At 33.9% G+C, this 23,189-nt stretch overlaps 1 protein-coding gene across 1 annotated transcript in view; it reads right to left on the bottom strand.

Annotated features, from left to right (window-relative positions):
- LOC115232699 (fringe glycosyltransferase) overlaps window positions 1-21,601 on the bottom strand; it is a gene marked incomplete at its 5' end in the record, with an annotated part of 81,569 nt that extends 59,968 nt beyond the window's left edge. The window contains 3 exons of the mRNA XM_029802728.1: window positions 10,522-10,624; window positions 14,068-14,116; window positions 21,362-21,601. Of these exons, the coding sequence (XP_029658588.1) occupies window positions 10,522-10,624; window positions 14,068-14,116; window positions 21,362-21,601 (392 nt within the window). The remainder of the gene's footprint in view (window positions 1-10,521; window positions 10,625-14,067; window positions 14,117-21,361) is intronic.
- Window positions 21,602-23,189: the final 1,588 nt, after the last annotated feature.

The following is a 23,189-nucleotide window of genomic DNA, read 5'->3' as shown; positions in this document are numbered from 1 at the left end:
ATATAATAATAAACAAAAATAAATTATTATTTTTAAATTTAAGCTACGTTATTCCGCTTTTTCTTTGTCCTTTTAATACTAATAAAAGAAAAATAACCATGAAATATATACATGGATATGCTGTACCAAGTATGTGATATTAGAAAAAGAAAATAAGAAGAAGCAGAAGTTGCGAAGCATTGAATTATGGGATATTCGAGTACACATTGGATATACAAGCCGGGCTTAGACATCGTCCACAAGATTTTCTTTTCACAATCTCGAGAATATTTTATTACGCGGATATGATTTCGCGAGCTGTCTTATGTTACTCCTATTTCCAATAAAACTGCAATAAATCGAAACTCCTTCGGCAACTTGTTATGTTAGGTTATATGATCTTATAAATTGCAGATATATTGCAGTTTCAAAAGTGTATTTTCTTCATATATTCTATAAACAAATCTAATATCAAAAATAGTATCATGATCATAAACATTACCAAATATAAAATACTATCTTGAACCATCGATATAATTAAAAAATCATAAGTAATCAACAATCAACATACGTTTTGAATTAGTTTACTCACAAAAACATAATAATAATTTTACTGATTATTTAAAAACTTCATTAAAAATTTAGACAAATTTAGATATAAATTATGCATATGTAAAATGCAGAAACTATAATGTTAGATAAATAATGATTTATGATCATCAGATATGCAATTAAGACTATATTAATTTGAAATAAAATAAAAAAAAATAACACGAGCGTATCGTGAGTGTAGCTTTTGATCGGAAAAGAAATTAACGGGCACTCAAATTCTGAAGTCAAAGGGAATTTCTATTTTATGAATACTTTGTATAGGAGGAGGAACTTAGTTTTCAAAAGCCAGTCCTCAAACCAGCTCCGATATAAAGTTTGAAATATATTATCTACTGCCAAATCTATTGAATACTAGTCAAACATGAAGATATATATTAGTTAATATATGTACGTTCTCCGAAACCGAGGGCGTGGCGCAAAGATAAACGGATTGTAAGTAGAAAGCATGGTGAGGTTAATCAGGAGCAAACCCGATCGCGCGTGGCCAAAGTAATAACGCAACTCGAGATCGTGTCGAATTAAATAATCGTAAAAATTGCGGTAATAAATGACAGTGAGCGATATGACTTGTGTAAGCCACCTAAAACGGCAGCGCGTGATTCTAAGTACATATCTATTCTGTGATTGAGAAACATAAAAAGCCATGAACAGAAAGTAAAATAAATTGCATTTTTTTTAGTTATAATATTTATAGTTTATGAAAAATATCTGAAGGAATATACTAGCTACTTTCAATGCAATTAATTCTTTAATACGCAGTAACCGACATAATATAAAAGTTATCTAAAGATATTAAATATTAAAACTTCAAAATCTACAAGGAATGTCTTTCAATTAAATCTTAATATCGGAAATATCGTTCCAGTTTTCGCAAAGGGATATCGCCGTGTTTACAGTTATGAAAGCGGTTATTATCGAACATTCTGTACAAAGATCTGCCAAGAAGACGGTGGGCGGAGGAAATGCATTGCAATCGCAAAGATAGAAGCGCGGTAGAGTTCAAGGAAAACGACGCAATTATCGGTTAGGTGCTCTTTAGGCGGGTGCACAAATTCAGAGACCGTACATCACATAGACTCTTTTGTTCCACTTTCGAGTATATCAAGTTATATTGTGTACCAGCAAGCATCGCGCCGGATGTAGCAATGAGCGGCGCGGCGAGAGTCAATGAGCCATTTCCGGGGCCTCTCTCGCTGCAGAATATTACATTGATAACAGAAATTGCCTTCCAAGTGTTCGCGATGGATGGCAAAGACGTTTCTCTGGAGACACTGGCCAAAATCGTGAAGATATCTGTACCTCGGATATCGAGGATTGTGATGGATAAATTTCGATGAATTTAAATTTTCAATGTAGAGACACGTGGAAGTGTAATCTTTTTTTATTCGTGTTGTTAACAAAAATCCAAAAAAGTAATCTGTGTAACATTTTTTCGCAGCTATGTCATCGAAAATTGAGAAATTATCAAAATTATATCGATTTCAATCTAACCGTTCGAAACTTTAAGCTAAATCTACTGCGACCTGTGATATTTATACTCGTGATAAACATATTAATTAAATCAATAAATTTAAAAAGCATGTATAAGAAGTGAACTGACTCATTTGCATTCGTACGTTGCTCATCGCTTCTTGATTCATTAATTGATTCTATAAATATTTATTTCACGGAATTGAAGCGATTATATCTTGCATGCGCTCAATAACAACTTTTTTGCTACTTTAAACTTGAGCATTTCCGAGAGAAGAAACAGATTGATCCACTCGCGAATCCATTGATTTTTCTATATAGGCTGCCTTCTCGACCTATCCCCGCTCGCGCGATTCTCAATAGAATCATTCATGCAGAGAAACATAGTTGTATATTGTCGATATAATGAGATAGATAAAAAGCCTGAACCAAATGGTTTCGCTCGAACTCATCGGAGATTTCAGGAATTTGTAAACGACAGTTTGCAAATTAATTAATTTTGCTAAAGAATTTTAATTAAACATATTATTTAAATAAATTCTTAAATAGATAAACACATACAATAGCAAAATATTTTAGAATAAATTAATTTATATGCTTTAGTTGTATATTTATGTAAAGCAAACAAATCTAATGAATAAATAAAACAATACTAAATGTATATCGCGAATTTTATTTTGTTATAAGACAGTTATTTTATGTCAATGTGGGCAATACTATAATATATGAGAGCTATTCTGACACAGCTTGCAAGATAACTAGATGACTTCATGGACATTAAATATCTACGGATCATAAAGCATAAACTATGTATTGAATTGCGATCGGCGTGCACATTTTATTTATAGAGGAGAAATCTCGTAGGCAAAAAATTGCGATACGCTTGACGTAACTTATCGGAGTTGACTGTATTGCTTTGTATAATATGCAATGGAAACATAACTCGAAATATTGACTTGACACAATCTTTATGATTTTTATGGTTATTCTGTAAAAAATTATTATAAACGCTATTATAATTGCCAGATTAATTTTAAACAATGAAACACGATAAAATATATCTGCGCATCAGTATGTCTTTAATATGCGTTGCACATAATCTTGACAATTATCGGGATATCGAATCATGCGAGAGCAAATATATGATGCGCGGTACGAAAGAAGGAATCAAATGAGCCCGAGGGAATTCGCGTGATCCACGCGGACTCTCCAAAGGGCGGATACAAGAAGACGAGGACGAAGCAAGGAGGAGGATCGAGAGGAACGGACAGGGAGAGTGCATTGAAACGCGTCATTCGATCGCGAGGCCGGTATCAGGTGCAAACCAGTTTCGGTGCATATAAAAGAGAACCGCACGAACCCGCGTTGTGCATCGGCGATCTGCACTCAAATGGCGACACGCACTCACTATACGAATGTACAATATATACGCGTGTGTGTATATATGTGCGGGCATATCCGCGCGCAATCTGTTATGAATAAGATCGTGCAACGATGTAAATTCGTTGGACTTTGAGAAGTGTACACATACCGCGTGTTACTCTCGTAATTTCAGACGCATTCTCATCGTGAAATCTGAATATAAAATAACTCACATCGCGAACGCGACACTGTAATTTTATAGTCTGCGGTATCGCGTGGTCGTAAATAATTTCGAAATTTTACAATATCTCGCGAGATTTCATAAATACCAATTATACCGAAGGATTATACCGTCAAGCATTTAAAGATATGAACGATTCATATATTTCTTACTTTATTCAAATCATTAGCATGTCGATAAACTTATAAAAGGTCGCTCGTAAATTGTTACATATGTATGTATAAAGAAACTATAGTGTGTGTATGTGTGACGCGCGCGCGCGTCTGTGTTACACATCTTGATTTTTACACCACTTTGTATATATTAAAATTTAACAATGAGAAATGCCCAAGAAAGATAAAATTGTTCACACAAAATTATTATTGAGCTCATATAAACTTGTTATTAAAATTTATTATTTAAAAATAACTATTAATAAAATTAAAATATTAACAATTTATAATATGATGTAATAGTTATTTGTTTAAATATTTACGAGCAGATCTTTATAAATTTATGTAAAAATCAAAAGTGGCATAACATTTGCAAATACTTGCAATTTTTGACAACAATCCCTTTTCATATGTGCAACGCTATGTATTTCGCTTGAAGAATATTCTTTGCTCTACGATCTATTATTTGCGCACAAGATTTGTCTTTTCTTGCTATCCTTAATGTAATCTCCTCGTTCACATCTTCGAGCATCTCAGAATTATGTGGTCTGGAAATTACTGGAAAGAAACTATGCTTCCTAGGAGAGGATCAATCGTCGAGTAAAATCCGGTAGCAAAATCACGGTTAATGTACGCAGGCATTAACCACGATTTTCTATGCAACGATTTGACGATTTCCATAATGACGCGCGGTGATTGTAATGACTCTGATTAATTTTATTGCCGTTACGCAACGGCGAATCTAAGCAATTGCCACGAATGCGGTTCAACGATCGAGCGTTAAATAAATCAATTGTGCTCCGACAAATGATCGATCCAGTTAAATGATCGATGGCGATATGCTAGTATTTTAAACACATATTCCCGCGTGTATAAAATAACGCGGTGCGCAATGAGCTTAAATGTGGCTCCATAAAAAAGATTGATTACGACAAGTGTTTGTCAATAAGAATAACTTAAAACAATAGTTAAATCCCTGATTCATTCAAGGCTATCTATTTTATTATTCAGAATTTGAAATTTGATTTTAAAATGGGACGTGCTAACTTCATAGAAATATTATTTCTTTTATTTAAAAAAACCCATTATTATAAGACATCGAATATCAGACATGCAACTTTATATTATACACGTCGCATCTTAAGATTGTGTAGTTAAAAAAATAATTCCACACGCTATCCTAAATTCTCGAAAAGAAGGATGGAATTCGTGTCACGTTTACAAGCGTCTACAGGATACACCTGCCACTATAAGACACGACCGTTTAAAGTGGGATTACACTGGTCATCTCTAAATCGACGATTTCTCGATTCAGCAACCCACGCCTGAACCAAGATATCACGTCGATGAGGATTAAAAGAAACAAGATTCAGTCTGTTGAACGTAAGAACCAGCAAATGTATTTATATCAAATACTTTAAATAAATCACGAACAAGATAAATATCTGGCATTTTCTTTCTCCGAATCATATCATAATTATTCAATTATATATATAATATATATAAATATATTAATCTTTTTTTATTTATAATTTTGTCTTAGTAAAACATCTGTATTTGTATATTTTAAAGACTTGAGACATTGTAAAAGCAACTTCAAATACGAAAATACAGCCTTTCTATTTGTCACGATGTCATAGAACTGCTTAAGAATTCATAAACTGCTTGAGAAAGATATTGCTCAAGAAAAATTCAAGAAAGGGGAATTCATATATCACAACTTTCCCCCAAAAAATATATCTAATCGTTATGAATACAAATAGACTGTTCTATCTCGTATAAGTGACTGTTTTTCATTCAACTGATTATTGCGTGTGATTATTCCCATATAATTAATTTTAATGGAGTTTTTAATTTCTATGTAATAATCAACAAATTGTTTTATATATTAAATTATTTGATAGCTTAAAATTTCTAGAAATCAGTATAATAGAAACGCGCCAAGTATACCAATTTGTTATGTCAACGTATTGAAAAATCTAGACGCACGAACACGATGCAGAGTGCAGTGCCCACGGAGGTAACCACGGAGGTGAACCAAAAGAAAAAGAAAAGAAATGAGGAAAAGCGCAAGGCGGTCCCCTTCCGACATCTCTAAACGCTTATTATGCGGCATTACCGGCAAGCCCTATATACGTGTAATACGCGGTCACGCGACGTTAACCATTGCGAACTTCGTGTCCAGGAGCGGTGCAAGTTTTTTGCCTCCCGATGCAGCGCGCTCGTGGCTCTCGTAATTGTATCCAAGGATATCCGCCGTAATTACCAAGAAACCATCCCGAGTGGCGATACCCGAGAGAGCAAAGTAGTGCGAAAAAACGGAAGAGTTTCTCCTCTGATATGCACTGCGTGTTAAAATTAGAGATCGACACGCGAATATACTTGTACGTGCATCAAAATATATATATATATATATATATATATATGTCGCGGTTCAAAGTGGAATATGTTTAACACGTGGAGCATAATTTATAAGATCGACTTTAATTATAAAATTGCATGTATAATATAAAGTAGACCTTAAATTATGTACTTCATCTACTCTGAATATTCACGTGAACGTAAATGGATCATTACTCCCTAGTCGCTCGCCATGTTAAAACATAACACAATTATAAATATTAAAAATTAAAAAGTTAGAATATTAAAAATTAAAAAGATTTAATTTCTTTCTCTTCCTCCCTAGAGACAGAGAATATCAAACTCTGTTCACATAATAAAATTCATTTATTCTAGAATATTCTTTGTAAGACGCCAGTTTAAAAGTTTGCAAAATACCGATAGTATATCAGCTGTAAAATTTCTCGGAAAAAAGGTATTATTTGAACATGATAAATGGTATCATAGTGCAAACTGTACGATTTATGTTGAAAATGCGATAAGATGACCTGAAATGCCGCGCATTCCTCATCCGTATGGAAATTCCTTTTTAAAATAATAGAAATAGTAAAAATAGTTACATTTATTAAAACTATATTGCAAATTAATTTCACGTTTAAAATTTCAACGAGAAAATATAAACTCTAAGGTAAAAGAAAGAAATAAAGTGACGTAATAAGCGCATGAAGCATTATAAAATTTGTGTATTCTATACAAAATTAATTTTTTGTAAAAATTATTAAAAAAATAAAATTTCAACTAAACTGTGACTAAAAGAGAGCATTCGCTCTTAAAAATTCTGTCGAAAAATATCTCGATATGGCTCTTTCATAAATTTGCACCACGATCATTTTACCTCTATTCTTTATCGACGCTAAGGATCTGAATGGCTGTGCGTAAAATACCAGTATAATTAGACGAAGCGAGGTGTGAAATCGTCGGCGATCATTTAAACTTTAAACGAATGAGTCGTAACACGTTCAGCAATAAAACACTGAAATTCCACGCCGCGAAAAAAACACGTGTTATCTCAGCTGAGCTAATCTCGTGATTACGAAAACATCTCGATAGCATCTCGGCGGTTCATAATCATTCATTAATGTACTTGTTTCTTTAAAAAAAAGTTAATATATTGCTAATTCCTTTAAATTTCAAACAAATATTATTCTTTTCTTAAAATTTTTTAAGTTTAAGTTTTAGAAAAAAATTTAAGATATATTTTTTAATTTTTACTAAGAATTTTTCAATTTATGTGATTGCATTATATCAAATTTTTCCTTTACTTTTGTGTATAAAATAATGATCACATTTCTCATATTTCTTATGCGGCGTATGCAAAAGGGGAAGAAAAGTAAACCTAGGCTAGAAGGACAACAGAGATAGGGTTCCCATAGAAGCGAAGGAAGGTAGTTAACGACGGAAACCCTGGCTATCTCCTGTCATCCTCTCGATGCCCTCTCGAAAGGCTTCGGCTGGTAAGAAGGAGGAAGAGAAAGAGATTGAATCGTCTCCTCCTTACCAGCTGGTACCACTTCTCTCCGTCTTTAATCTCTCCCCGCCTGTCTCGTCTTTACGACTGAGGGACGAGAGCTCGACGAGAGACAACCCACCCTCCTTTCCTTTTCTTCCTCTTCTCCTTCGTCGTTTTCGTACCATAGATCGCAGCGCATTGTAAACTTTTTGAAAGAACACAAAAGGATGTTCTTTCTGCGAATTACTATGGAATGGTCTAAGAGAATCACGAAGAATGCGTATTCAGTTACGAAAAAAATGATATTAACTGCTTTAAAAGAACATTTCTATACTTTGATTTTCGATAACTAGATGAGTTATACGATGATATGATGCATAATATATTACGTAAGATACTCCCTACATTTTCAGAAATCGCTTAATTGCTCGTTATATATAATAAGATTATTATTTAAATATTAAATAATTAAAGAGCATTTTGCCGTGAGATATAAACGACGTACTGTACTGGGAATTCAGTAGGCTAATTTCCCATAACAATCTGTCGTCGGTACTTATGCTTGTTTAGGCAGCCGCTGAAATAAGTAAACCAGGAAGAAGGCATACCATAATGTACGAAAATGTTATACTAAACAGACCAAATGACGAGGTCTTCCGTTTTACAATCGTGACAAAAGTTAAAAACATCAAAACAAGAAATAGCGGAAGACTATGTTATATCTCTGGATTTTTCTCGCTTTAAAACTTTCAGCAACGCACACGGATAAATCGTAAAGAAAAGAAAGATGTTTCCCCAAAAATGAAAGGAACCGCCGACTGCGACTCGGGACTACGTTAATTGGTTTGCGACGAGTCATCCGGCGACGGTGACGAGCCATTAGACATGTTTTTCTAAGCGCTACCACTCCGCATAGAGATAATATTTTGACGATGCCTCGCGTAGAGCCGCGCGCACGTTAGTAGGCGTTTAGGCCACCTTATGCAAACACGAATTTCCGACGGTCAAGTCGCAGCAATAACACTTCGTTGGCAAACAACGCGGAAGTCCCGGGCGGGTTACCAAAGTTTGCCGTATCTACGCGTAGTCGCGTTTACCGTCATTTAAAAAATCCATGCTCCTTTTTTTCGTGCGGCGGCTGCCGCTTTTTCCATTCGAAAAACGCACCTATGCAAATCCATTAACGTCTCTTTATGCCCCGAGATTGTTCGATGAGCGCGATACGCGCGTCAGTTGTGCATATTCGGCTCAAGAGAAAAGAAAATAAAAACGCCAGATTCTTTCAAATCTACAATAGAACGCAGATAGGATCGAATATCCAATGAATGATGTGTGTGTGTGCGTTAAAATCTCTTATAAAAAAAATCCTCCGAAAAATAGTTCATTAACATTAAAAAAATTCGAAAAATCAAATTTAAAAAAATAGTACTTATTGTTAGTATCGAAAATATATAAGAAATCGTACGGAATAAGAAATCAAATAAAAAAAAATTTGGAGAAAATATTGTTTTAAATATTTTCATGATTTTTTAAACGGCATATGTGAAAGTGATGTGATTTCAAAGTATAATTAAATCTCTGAATACAAATATTAGCGGAAACGAGAGAGAATATATATATAAAATACATTGAAATTACTATACCGTGTGCTTTACCGAGATCTACCGAGTTACATCAAAATCAGAAGAAAAAAGAAATTTTTTCGTTCGATAGCGAATTGATACAAATTGATCGGTTATATTATATTAGCTTGTGTATGTGTGTAATGCCACATTCCTAGATAAATATTTTATATATCAATCTCATAAGAAAGAAGTATTTCATACCTACTCGCTAATAATATCTACTTATCTACTCGCGCGTAATCTCCGGCGTGAAATTGTCAACATTTCGCGGTATTGTTTACCATATGTAAACGTGTAGATATGGCTCGCGTATATAGAATCGGATATATTCCACATCGGATATATTTGGACGGATATCGGATATTATCAACGTATATCGATCGAATAGCGGACTGGTAATGGTGATCTGGACGTCTATTCGAAGAAGAGATAATACGGCGTGTAGGCAGCGGATATCTTCGAGGTCGGATAAAGCCCGCCTTCACCCGTTTATTTATTTGTCCGGATGGCGATATGCCGGGTGTATTTACGACTTATCGGATCACCCGCGTTTAAGATCGGATGATTGTTCTGAAAACAGGTCGCGCGACAGTGCTATCCTTTCTCTCACGCGCGATACCATTGCGTGAATTATTTCATTAGAATGCTAGTGTGGGATACAAGCAAAATAAAATGCAAAAGCACAAATGTAAATGTAATTGCGAACATTCTTATTTTATATCGCGAGTCTTCATTTTTTGAGGAAAAAAAGCGCATTATAATCCGAAAATATTTACGCACTGTGTAGATGCGCGAATTAAATAAGATCCTCCTGGATCTTCAAACGAGAGGAAATATATGTGTAAATCTTAATAAGCGAGACGAGCACGCCGGCGATATAAAGAGCATGTAAAAAATCAACCTGTTGCGCCCTTCGGCGAGGCCGATGAAAGCGGTGATGCTAATTAAACGAATAACTTCTATCTGACAAGAAACATTCCGAGAGTATCGCTACGAGAATGCTGCATATGTTTAAAGAAATCAAATGCAATTAGATTGGTTTTAATATTTAAAAGAACGAAAAAAATGCTGTAAAACAACTCGCATAAAACAATGAAAAAAATGCTGTAAAACTCATAATCAGTTTATATCGGCCGTTAAATTATGTGTGGTATGCTGAATTAGAATCTTTTTAGCGTTGATAGTAATACCGTATTTACTAAATTTTTACAAATTGTAAACAGTACTCACTTTCGGCCGCTGTCGAGAAATCTGTCAAATTCCACGGACATCTTGCAGCAGAGAGCCCGCCGATTGTGCGAGGACGAGCACTTAGTGTTGATCATGTGGCCATCTGAAAGCAAAGGGAGCGAGATGAATGTAGGGTGGGCGTGCAATTAATTAAGAGGTTAATAATTATCCTCGTGAGCTGCTACTACGGCGGTCTAATTAATTCGGGCTGATGGTTCTCGCTTCTTCAGAAGCGCTACCATCTTTTCGAGGATATATCGGGACGCTACACACATGCACATATACGAGGTATATCCTTTATCAACCAATTAATATCCTAAGTCGGAGTTAATTGTTTTAATTTAAATTAAATTGGGCAAAAAGAAAGAAAGAACAAAATAAAAATTCGTTAAAGAAATTCCGTTACCAAATGATAGTATTTACGATGTGTCCGTACAGTTCCACGTCTCGATCGTGATTGACTTAGCCATAATAGCAACACATTCAATAACAAGATCGTAACTGACTTATCAATAACAATGATAATAACAGACAGCGAGTTTATTGTTGTTATTGTTATGGATAAGTCAATACTCATTATACTCACGCTACTATGATTACGGCAATAATAAAGCGATTCTATATAAATATACGAAATTCTCTCTTTATATATATATATATATATATATATAATTTTTTTTTTATTTATATATATAAATACAAATATATTTTTATTCTTATCTATTAGAGTTAATAAAGCTTATAAGATTACACTGTATATTTCTCAATGTAAATAATTCGTGAAACAGAAAAGTACCAGCGAAAACTAGAATTTCTATAAATAATAGCCCCCCTCCCCCTTCGCTCCGAAAAGTCATTATGCAAGATTTCCATTGTGCGAAGTTGTCAACAACATCCCACAACTGGGTGAATCGCAAAGAGTGGATCAAGTTCGAATCAGGTAGAAACGGTAATGAGAAATGGCCGATGCGGAGGTGCAAACCGGTGCAGAGCGCGTGTTGAGGTCAAATGTCGGACGGTGCCCGAGGGTTCGCGTGCTCATCCCTCCTCCTGCGTTCTTCCGCACCCGATATTATCCTTCTCGGAACTCGTGTCCACCTACGCTCCTGCCTCCGCTCGTGACTAATGCGTGGTCCGAGTTATGAGCGAGGCATGAAATAATGCCGAGTTTATTAAGGGGCGCCTGTGTGCGCGCCATAATAATCCGCGCAAACTTCGTCATCTTTTTACGCGAGGGGTATCCTCGATTATTATACTCTCGTATCCGTCATTTAAATGAGCTTTCAATACCATCTTATCTAATGTATGAGAAGGATCCCGTGATCGCGCGTAATATTTTCCCTTTGCAATATCTTTTGTTTTTTCTTGCCTTCGGACAAAAATGATATCACGATTATGCTCAAATGACCGGAACAACGCGAACGAAAATTTGCCTCTTACTTCGTCCGCTGCGTAATATTATACGCGTTCCCGGTGCATCTTTCCGCCCTTCGTTGGCCGTTTCTCATCATCCACTCTCTCCGCCTGCTCGTCATTTGCATCCGCGCCCGAGGGCGCAATTGAGATGCATTCTACATATAGTAGGCTGGCAATGATACTGCCGGTTAGAATTCGCCGTTGCCGTTATTATCTCAGATGTTTAACAATAGGTTCACTCTTAACTGATGTTTGCGAATACAAAAAAAATACGATTGTAAATTTTTCTGTCGAGAAAAAACGCAAAAAATTTGCTTTAATAAGCATGTTCTATTAATTAAAATAATGTGCTATTTTTTAAATAAAAAATATTAATTCAAACAAATTTTAATATAATTATTAATATAATGTTTATAAGTATCATATATTTTTATTCCAGAAACCTACTATTAGGCTCTATATTCTACATATAGGGACGCTATCGACACGATCGATTGATCGATCGATCGACTCCGAAGGTTCGTGCAACGTATTTACGTGAGGAACTTGCAAACCGGTCCATCTAGCATGCCCATGGTATCCCGTTGAATCTATTCGCACACGTGCCTTCTGTCTCTTTCGACATATCGATTTCTCTTTATTGGACACCCGGTGTTTCGATAGATAGATAATTATCCGATACCGACGTGTTAGCAAATTCACGCGCAATGCTAAAGGAATAATATCAGGTTTTATCTAGCATGATATTATATTTTTAAACAAAAACAAGATCGGCTGGGATAAATCGTGAAATATTTTTACGTTCCTTGTTCTTCAATATAGTAAAATTTTTTTAGATGCAAGATAAATCTAGAATGTCACAAGAATGAGAATACAATTGATCTGTTGCATAATATATTATTAACTTGGCTAAACTATTTTAATAAATTTGTAATAGAAAAAATTTACAAAACACGCGATAAGTTTAGCAAATTGTTTGTGATTTTGAGAAAATTATCATAAATTTATTAAATTTATTTAACCTAATCATTTGCTAAAAATTTACGATAGATCCCGCTTCGTAATATTAAATAATAAAACAGATACAAATGGTATCACTTCTTCGTTGTTTCGGCGCTCTTGATTCGAAGGCGCCCCAAGCAATTATCCAAATAAACCGCACCTTAATCCGATTCCAAACAGATGACCGAGACGTAGATATGACTAAACTTTCGAAATGATTGACGAGCGACTCGGCTTCTACGAGCGAACAAGATGAGCTTCTGCACACGCGTTCGTTTCGCCAGCAATTATCGCATAAACGAGGGCGGCCATTAAGGCCTGCCGTCATAATTATCCATGCCTCGTATTACATGAGAGAGAAATATACATATATATATATATTTCGCCCGGGTTTCTTTTTTAATAGAACCATTTGTACGGAAACCGTTTAAATGCTCGTACATCGATAGATGTTCTTACGATTTTAAAATTGTTGATCGGTGAAAATGTGAACGAGACAATATTGTCGCCATCACTTTCAATACGCAAAATGTATATTTTTTTCGTAAAATACTATAACCGACAAAATCGTAACAAACAGAATATAAGGAAATACGAGATTATTACTCCATGTTTGTACTGTTGCAATCGTGTTCAACAGAGTTTCATAATTAATCCTCTAAATTAATTATTTCTGGATTAATTAATTCTGAATGAATTTTTAGTAACTAGCTTATTAATATGATTATTATACTGTAAATCCAGCAGAACCAAATACTAATTTTTAATATAATGGACTAATAATAAGAATTGATTTATTTATTACCATATATATTTTTAAAATTATATTCTTTAATTTAATTAAAAATTACTTTTTTTACACATACATGCATCATATAATCCATTTTTATATGATTTATTAATAAAATACTAAACGCTATATATATATATATATAAACTGATTATCTCCATTTTTAAACTTTTTGTTAAATTTTTAAACAATATTAAAAAAATTGATTTTATCATATTCCTTTAAATAAAAGTAAGGTAAACGATAAATATAAATAATTAAACAATTTTATAAGTTATTTTTTTGGTCATGCATGATTCAACTACTTTGGAAAAAAAAAACTATTGGCAAGTACTTACGAGTTTGGTTTTGGAAGTACAGGTCATCTCTATCGGTGAAGAACCAGGTCTGCAAATAGAAACAAAAAAAGAATCGTTATATTTTGATTATACGCAGTCCTTTTTCGATTCCACACCCGATGCGGCGCAATAATCACGCTACAGCACGTACGCGCTTGATTGTTTACCGCAGACTATCGAGGCAAACAACACGCACCACGTATCGATCATAAATTTCAATCCCTTTCTTACCCCTTCGAAACGGATCGCTCCATCCGCGTCAGTAATACGTGATAAATCTATCTCTCTCTTTCTCTTATAACCTTGAAGCTCTTTACAATATACTCCTTTCATTTGTATGCGTGAGGCGGAATCATAAACAGGACACGAAATAAAAATGAATATTCGTTAAAAAAAGGATAATGTTGAATGTTTTGACCTTACTTAAACGCGCGCACGCGACATCAGAGATAAAAATATAATACGATATTCTTTTTTGTTTAGAAATCAATCAAAAGACTTATTATAATTATCAAACGAAATAACATAATGAGCAAAAGATTTTCTCGTATATTATGAATACTATATCTACAAAAGTGTTAAGCATTGAATTGTATGCAAGAAAAAAACGCAACATGAGAATATTTTGAAGAAAATTCGATGCCAAAGGATAATATCTATTTCTTACGTGCGTAAAGTTTCGTGTTTCGATCGTGACTGACTTGTTCATAACAATAACAACATTCCGAGCTTATAAGTAAGTCGTATCATCACGTCGCGGAAATATTATTTAAATGATCATAACTAAAGATTTTTTATAGTTGTTATAGAGAAAGATATACAAAAATGCTTAGATGTTATAAAATAAAATTCCTCAAAATAAAAACACAATAAATGTAATTTATTATTAGAATATATTCAGTTGATTTTAGTTTTTGATTAAATTCAATTTAATCAAAATTTATTTGATTAAAAATTTATTTAAATATTTAGAGAAAGAAAACTCGTAGCAGGCTTAAAACTATGATAAAATAGCATACGTTCAATCAAAGACCATTCAAGTTTCTCGTATGTTCTGTCGCATTGGAAAATTTATTTCGAAGCACCGTGAGATGAGATTTTCCATTTGTATCTGTCGCATCGCTCACCCTTCCGTACCAGTTGCATCTGGGCTTGAACATATCGTAGCGTCGTTACGTTACGTTCAGCGTACACTGCACGTGTTAAAGTAGTCGCTTATTTTTAGTTCCCAAGAGTAGTTCCCTTCAGGAAGTGAACGAGCAAGAGCGACCGAATGTGAGATGATACTCCAAACGTCAGAGGCATTGTCCCAATGATTTTCACGCGGCGATATATCGCACCAGTTTCATAAACCGCCGGGAAAGAGAGCGAGGAAAGAAAATTCCACGAGAAAAGGCGCGATTGTCAATTCATCGCGATTACAGCATAATTTTAATTGCCGCTTTCTCCGCTCGAGTTGTACGTTAAAAAAAATTCGTAAGAATTTCAACGCGATTGCAATATTACAAATTAATTATCTCGATGTTTTACGTTGGTTGACATTCGCTCATTGAATACACGAGTTGCGCACAGATGCTCACTCAATTTTAATTAAAAAATGGAATTAAAACTTTTAATTTAACTACACTAACGAGGCATTAAATAAATCGCATATGATTTAATCAGTGATATAGTTTTTAAATGTAAAATAGTCGATTGCCTGCTGATATATCAGCAATATGTAAATTTTAAGACTAGATAAATCGCGTTTCGATAAATTTGCCGGCATTTTTCGGATGTAATTATAGCGGATGTCCGGGGGTGCAACGAATGTAAAAATAGCACGAGTAAGAAGACACTACAATTGTGACGCATTTATCTGAGGCATGCGGATAGAGAAAAAGAGACAGACCGAAAAACTCGTCAGCGTTCCCAGAAAGAAGAACATGAATATCCGGTAACGAATAAACGTCGTGTACAAAAATAAGAGACGAGTGTATCGCGATGACGTCAGTGGCACCGGCGTCGCATTACAACGACATAATTGCATTAATCTCGCACGTACGTCGTACTTAAAAAGAGCCATCATCAAGCTGATCTTCGGGCTTTTCGCGGAAATTCGTTAAGTCGTCCCGAGTGTCGGTCATCTCATTTCTAAGTTCGTATCAAGTACCACGATACTCGGCATTTATGGATGTGTAAGGAGCGTAAAACCATGTTAAGTCTCGCTCATTATATCTAATTAGACGAGACAAATTCGTCTTACAGTGTGAAAGAACCGTGACGATTGTTCTACGTGAAATACAAACATCGTCTACTGCCAATCTCCGAAATGAAACTTTTTTAAATGTATAAGAAAAATTACATATATATATTATAAAAAATTGTCTCTAAAACTTGAATGTTTATCAAAAAGTAAATTTCATGATTAAGTAAATATTATCTCGATCAACATAATGACAATGTTTGATAAAATGCAACTCAAATTTCTGACTCAATGCAAAATGAAAAATCTTAGAAGACTTTATATCTAATAAAAAATGTGATTAATTAGAATTTTAAAAGATTTAATTAATAAATGCTATGAATACAAGCTACAGAACTGTTATATTCTAAAATATCTTATTAAGATTCACAACAAATAAATAAGTATATAAATAAATGAATAAAAAATCGAATACACAAATATAATATTTAAGGAATTGCTATAAAAATATATATTTCTTTGCGCTTGATTCTCTCAAGCCTCAGTGTGTCTGACTACACTAAATTCTTCTCGTCATATAATATACGGTAATCTTGAATTAGAAAAAATTATATAAATATCGGTAGTACGATGATTATATCGCATCGGGCCAATTGTAAATCGCAGCAGCGACTCACCAAACATATAAGAGCAATATAAATTAAACAGAGGAAATAATTCGCAGCAACCTCTCATTGGCGCTCCGCAACACGCGCTGCCAAATTGCGTCGGGCCTTTTAAGACTTGTTTAAATAATCGAAATAATCGACCAATTATCCAAAGCCAATTCCGACTGATGGAGAAGGGTCTTGGTCGATTGGCGGATTGCAGTATCGGCCAAGTCATTCTAAATAACGACACCAGACTTTGACCTGCGATCGATTGTCGAGATTTCGAGGGGTTCTTTTTGTGAATCACGAAAATTTGTACCTACAAATGTGTGTCCACGTAACCTCCGTTTTATAACACGATAATCGAAAGGCATGACTATCAAATTTAGAGAAAGGCATAATAAAGGATTCCGTCGAATTGTGAATCTTAATAATGGCACGAAACAGAGTTTAAAATTTCAAAAAAAAAAAAAAACATTATTAAACGTAAAATTACTTCAGTAAGATTCTAAAGAAAGATCTCTTCATGAATCATACTTCTTAAATGCAATTAAATAGCAAAAGTTTATCTATTATAAAATCTTTTTCCAACAAATTATTAAAATATTTAATAACAAAGATTACAATAAATGGTTGAATATATTGTCATTATATAATTTAAATTTAGAGTTTTGGGATAGTTATTACAAAAAATGTTTGTGAGTGTATTGTTATAACTACGTAATCTCTGCTAACATTATAATCGGAGTATTATAACGAAACATAAACCCCAATTGCTTTCGCGTTTTCTGGGCGGATTTCGCGAGGGAGGACAATTTAAGCGAGTCCGAGTGACTATTAACGACTTGACCCTATTATATGCCACATAAAATACCAGGCACGTAAGAATGAGAAAAGAAATAGGTGGCGAGATGTATAAATGTGGCCATTAAAGACCATTAACAGCACAGTAAGGTAAGGCAGTAGCCGAGGGAAGAAAGACGAATGTAGGGATTGTGCCAACAGCAAATCAATGTTCCTCCTCAATGGAGCGCATTATTGAAACGTGCTCCTTGAGGAATTATACGACGTATTAATAATCAAAACATTACGACCTTTCTCGTTCACCTCTATCCAATTTGGCAAAGAAACTTAACACCTTAACAGCAAACATGCTACATGCGGTATTTTCTTTTTGGAAATCACAGAGATTAATTTTAAAATTACAAAAAGAAGAAAGAAAGAATAAAAGTAATATAATTAAAAATAATAAAATTAATTGTATTATAATTAAAGCCGTAAAATGCAAACCACCATAAGAAAACACTAACTAGAATATCAGATTTTTCTATATAATTTTGAATCTTTTATGAAATTTCTAAGGAAATTTTTTATATATCAATAATGTTATTAATTGCAATCAGGCATTGTCTTAGCTAATATTTTACGAAATAGTTTTTTAACAAGAGTTTTTACGAATTCATAAAAAAATTACTAAAAAATAAAAAAAAATAATGTTATAAATAATGTTATATTTCACAATTTTAATTTAAATTCGATGTGCTGAAATTCTCTCTTTTCTACAGTAGTTTTGTTCAAAATTTACGATACTGCTATCTATCTCATTAAGATTGTTTCGCGAAAAAAAAAAAAAAATTGTGAGCATCTAAAGAAACCGATCTGCATTTTCAAGACATATTGGCCCGCATATAATTTGAAACCTCAGGCAGGTGGTTAGGTTTCTAGCCGAGTCTATTATCTTCACTGCAATGAATCATCTACCGTAAAATGAATCGTGAATTTTTAATTTTGCAAAGGAAGGGAATGAGCCCTTTAACTTATAGAAATTATTGATTTATTATGTTTTTGGTAAATATTTTTCTCAAATATATATTTCATTAATATTTGAAACGCATCCAAACTTTAATTATAAATGTATAACTAAACCATTTCTCTTCTAAAAGTGTATTTAATTAATTATGCAATCAGATAGCTATAAATATATCAAACAATCGTTTCTTGCACGATATTCCATATTGACAATCAGTAAATGCATCGAATCTCTGCAGCAACGAATACATGAGAATCGATAATCTCGATCACTCTCGCGAATAAAAGAACGATCGCTCCGGCCGATTCACATAATCACGGCGCATCGCTTAATTATCGAGAAAGAAACAACGAAAAGGTGAGTTGGTTGAGAATGCTCGTGGGTGGACTAAGTCGGTTAACGCGGAGGTCGTCAGGGTCGAAGGTAAATCGTGAGATCTTCCCACGAAACAGAAACTGTGCACAGCCGGACACAGACTTTTATTATTCCCATCCCTTTTCTCGCTCGTGTCGCGGAAAATGCGTACCGCAAACCATGAACAACACGGGCGTACGTAAAGAAAAAACGTGAGATTGTCGGAAGCGAAGAATAATTTGGATACAATGTATGAATAAAGATATGAAAATTACGAATTTCTTACTAATGTAATAAATAATCCTACACTTTACTTTAACCCCCATATATTTCTCTATAATCTGTCGGAAAAATATACACACATAAAAAACAGCCATTGATCTTTTATTCAATTCATATTAAAATATAATTATATTTACTTCGAGAGAGAAAAAAATAGATCTTGAAATACAGGACTTTCTTACTATATATAAATTGTATTATTATTGAGAAAAAGAGAGAACACAAGAGAGGATACATAAAAAAATAATTGAATATTTATAATAAAATTATAAATGTGAGAATTGAATAAAAGATAGACCAAGAGAAAACAATACTGTATGTGGAGATAGAGCATAATATAATAAAAAAAAAACTCAAAATTATTGATCAAAAAATTAAGCTTCGATAAAAATAAGTTTCGATAAAAAATATATCCGAATGAAAGGAACCAAATAAACAAATCCAGCATGAAATCGGAAATTGGACAGATGAAATTGAGTCAAGATATCAATAAACGATACAAGACAAGGTCTCTCGTGACTGATTCACCTTATATGCTTTCATTCCCTGAAGAGTACAGTAACAAAGAGAATCAGCTGAGACACAACAGGAAATGCGTGAACTCGTGCAAATCCAAGTAGCAATTACCTGGAGGAACGGTATATTAACCCGGAGAAACACCAAAGGACGCGGAAGCTGCTGATGAACAAGAGTTATTTCTTTATATATCCGTTTCTTTATTCACTATACCGGTGTGTGAGAACTTCTCAAGATGTCTTCATCAATATTAATTATCATTTGTTCAAGAAATTCAATGCCCTATCAATTCTCATAAAAACTAAATAAGATTTCGCAAAATCTTTTGCAAAAAATATATATGTAAATATAACATGTACGCAATAATTTATAATTAATTTAAGTCTAAAAATCAAACACGTAATTTTACATAACTTATACGTACATAAAGAAAACAATATCTGCGATGTAATAAATAAATATCAAAGAGAAGAAAGATTTCAATTTATTATTATTAAACTTGGCATTTCTTTTTGAATCTAAAAACACGCAGTCAATCGGATTCCGGGATTGCGTATTCGCGGAACATAAGATGTCGTCCTTTGTTTACGAAGAAGAGCGTGGAAGGAACCAGCGATATTTTGCGAAGAGGCAAATGAGAAATTGTAGAGGAAGGAAAAGTGGAACAAATTTCATTCCCACGGCGCAAGAGATCGTGAATTCACGCTGATATCTTTCGCGACAAGGTCTACTGTAAATACGCGCGAATACGCCTCAATTCGCGCGAATACGCTTGGATACCCTTGGATAAGACTCAACAAATCGTATACAAAGTGTTGCCTATTCCGTTCCTCCAGAAAGCGCGTAGATGAATCTCTCGACGATGAAAACGCCGCGATAAAACTATACGTGCATTTATCACGCTTTAACACGATTAACCCTTACACCGCTTGCTCGACTTCTCTTTATGAATGATAATCTCCGAAAAATCGTTGAAGATATCATTTATTCTCATCATTAAATGTATTATATCCGCGTAAAAATCAATATCGTTTTAAACGTTACAAGTATTATAATTAAATATGTTTAATAATAGCAGGCATGTCGAAATAGAGAAGTAGTTGGTGTGTGTGTTTAATTACACGTGATCAATTAATAAATAGATTTAATATTCATAAATAAATCCAGATCCATACGACGATAGTAAAGTACGTGATAATTCGTAAAGCAAATAGAATTCATCCATCGTCTAATAAAGATAATTAATGTATAACGTTAATAAAGTTAATTAATATATCGCCAATAATATCGTTTATAATATTGCAATAAATAAAAGATACCTGTTATATATTAAAATATTAAACGATGTTCTCGTGAATTCGAAGATATTTTCTACGCTGTTTTTGTAACAAGACTATCATAAACAAGGTCTTGCGAGCGCAAGAAACGGAACGACCAGGTGACGCTGATTAATCCGGGATATCGAACATTACACGGATCTAATGAAACAAGACTCACCTGATTCTTGGCGAATTGGAACCACGTGTCGATGATGGCCGGCAAACGCGAGTGATGATAATGTTTGGTGGTCTTCACGCTGATAAATACATCGTCGAGGTTCGTGGCGAACGGTGCCATGGTCGCCGTCGCCACCGGCGGCGTCACCGCCGACTCCTCGCTGATTAACTTCCTCGATGCCGGCACTTCCACTATCACGCTTCGGCTATTCACTTCCGCCACGTTCATCTCGTCGATCCACTGTAATACAATTTACCAAAATATACAATTAAAAATAAAATAAAATTTCATGAGATTTAGTAAGCATCGATAAGATTCGCTTTCACAATTTTTATCCAATAATGAACAATAGCTATCAATTGTTATCAAAATATACAATATACAGGGTGTCCCCAATTTAAATGTCAAAACTTTAGGAGCGTGTAGGGGACCGATAAACTAAGACAAAAAGTCCTTTAGAGATTTGCTCGTTTTTGCTTCGTTTTGAAGAAAATCGCAAAAAATGAAACAAATAATTTTCACCAAAAAACTTAAAACAACACTAAAATTATTAGATTTATCAAAAAGTATTATAAAATAAAAATTGTAGAACATGGAATTAAGAAAAGAGAGTGAGTTAAAATCCTCCTTAGGTAAAATTAAAGGATTGTAGATAAATACGCGACAACGCGAAATTTTGTTTCTAATCTAATTTTACCTCAGAAGGATTTTAACTCACTCTCTTTTCTTAATTCCATATTCTACAATTTTTATTTTATAATACCTTTTGATAAATCTAATAATTTTAGTATTGTTTTAAGTTTTTTGGTGAAAATTATTTCTTTCATTTTTTGCGATTTTCTTCAAAACAAAGCAAAAACGAGCAAATCTCTAAAGGACTTTTTGTCTTAGTTTATCGGTCCCCTACACGCTCCTAAAGTTTTGACATTTAAATTGGGGACACCCTGTATATTCGTTTTTCATCATTTTCTTGTTGTTCGTTTTAATTATTAAAATTCAGAATACGAGATTTATGTTTGTATGCGATGCATATAAAATGTGTAATTTTTAATAGCGATTATTTCGCGTTCGGGACGATCAATTGCTTTTAAATTGTACAAATGTGTAGATACTACATTTATTAAGTTATAGCTAAATTTTCAATTTTTTCTTTTTAATTGCGATTTGCGAGACAACCTTAAACAATGAACATTTGCAACAAAATATAAAGATAGAGCATAATATTATATGAATTATAATAATGTAACATAACATATTATATGGATTATTTATAAAGACAGAACAAACTAATTTCCTAATAAAAATGCTATTTTTTTTCCGCTAATTAATCATCATTACACAATAGAAAGAGTATTTGAAAAGAAGCAAGAGACTTTATACGAAGCTTTGTCCACGTGATATACGCATGTTTTATGCAATGATTATAGTTGCACCTTGACCTGGAACATTATTACTTTTACCGCATATCTTGAATCAATATAACCGTAGTGACGGTCATCAACCGACGTCGGAAAAAGCTTTTATTAATATTTTATGCTCGAACACAGTGAGAGAAAGAGAGAGAAGAAAGATATAGTTGAACGAAAGGTTATGTATGTCATTTGCGAGCCGACTTTGCTCAGTACGATATTTCTTTATATGTTCTCTGACAATACGCATCGATAACGCGACTCACGCACTCGTATTTGTCAAGTCCACATTCGTCCGTGTCACTTTTCTCCGAACTATCGAATCGGAAACCGCGCGCGAACAAATCACCCGCTTCGCGTTTCATCGAAATTGGAATTGTCTGTACGATTGTCGAGCTGTCAACCATTCGAGAGTAACA

Source organism: Formica exsecta, unplaced genomic scaffold, assembly GCF_003651465.1.
Source record: "Formica exsecta isolate Colony F162 unplaced genomic scaffold, ASM365146v1 scaffold149, whole genome shotgun sequence".
NCBI lineage: Eukaryota > Metazoa > Arthropoda > Insecta > Hymenoptera > Formicidae > Formica > Formica exsecta.
The sequence above is the reverse complement of the archived record's forward strand: the minus strand, read 5'-3'. Positions and strand labels throughout refer to the sequence as shown.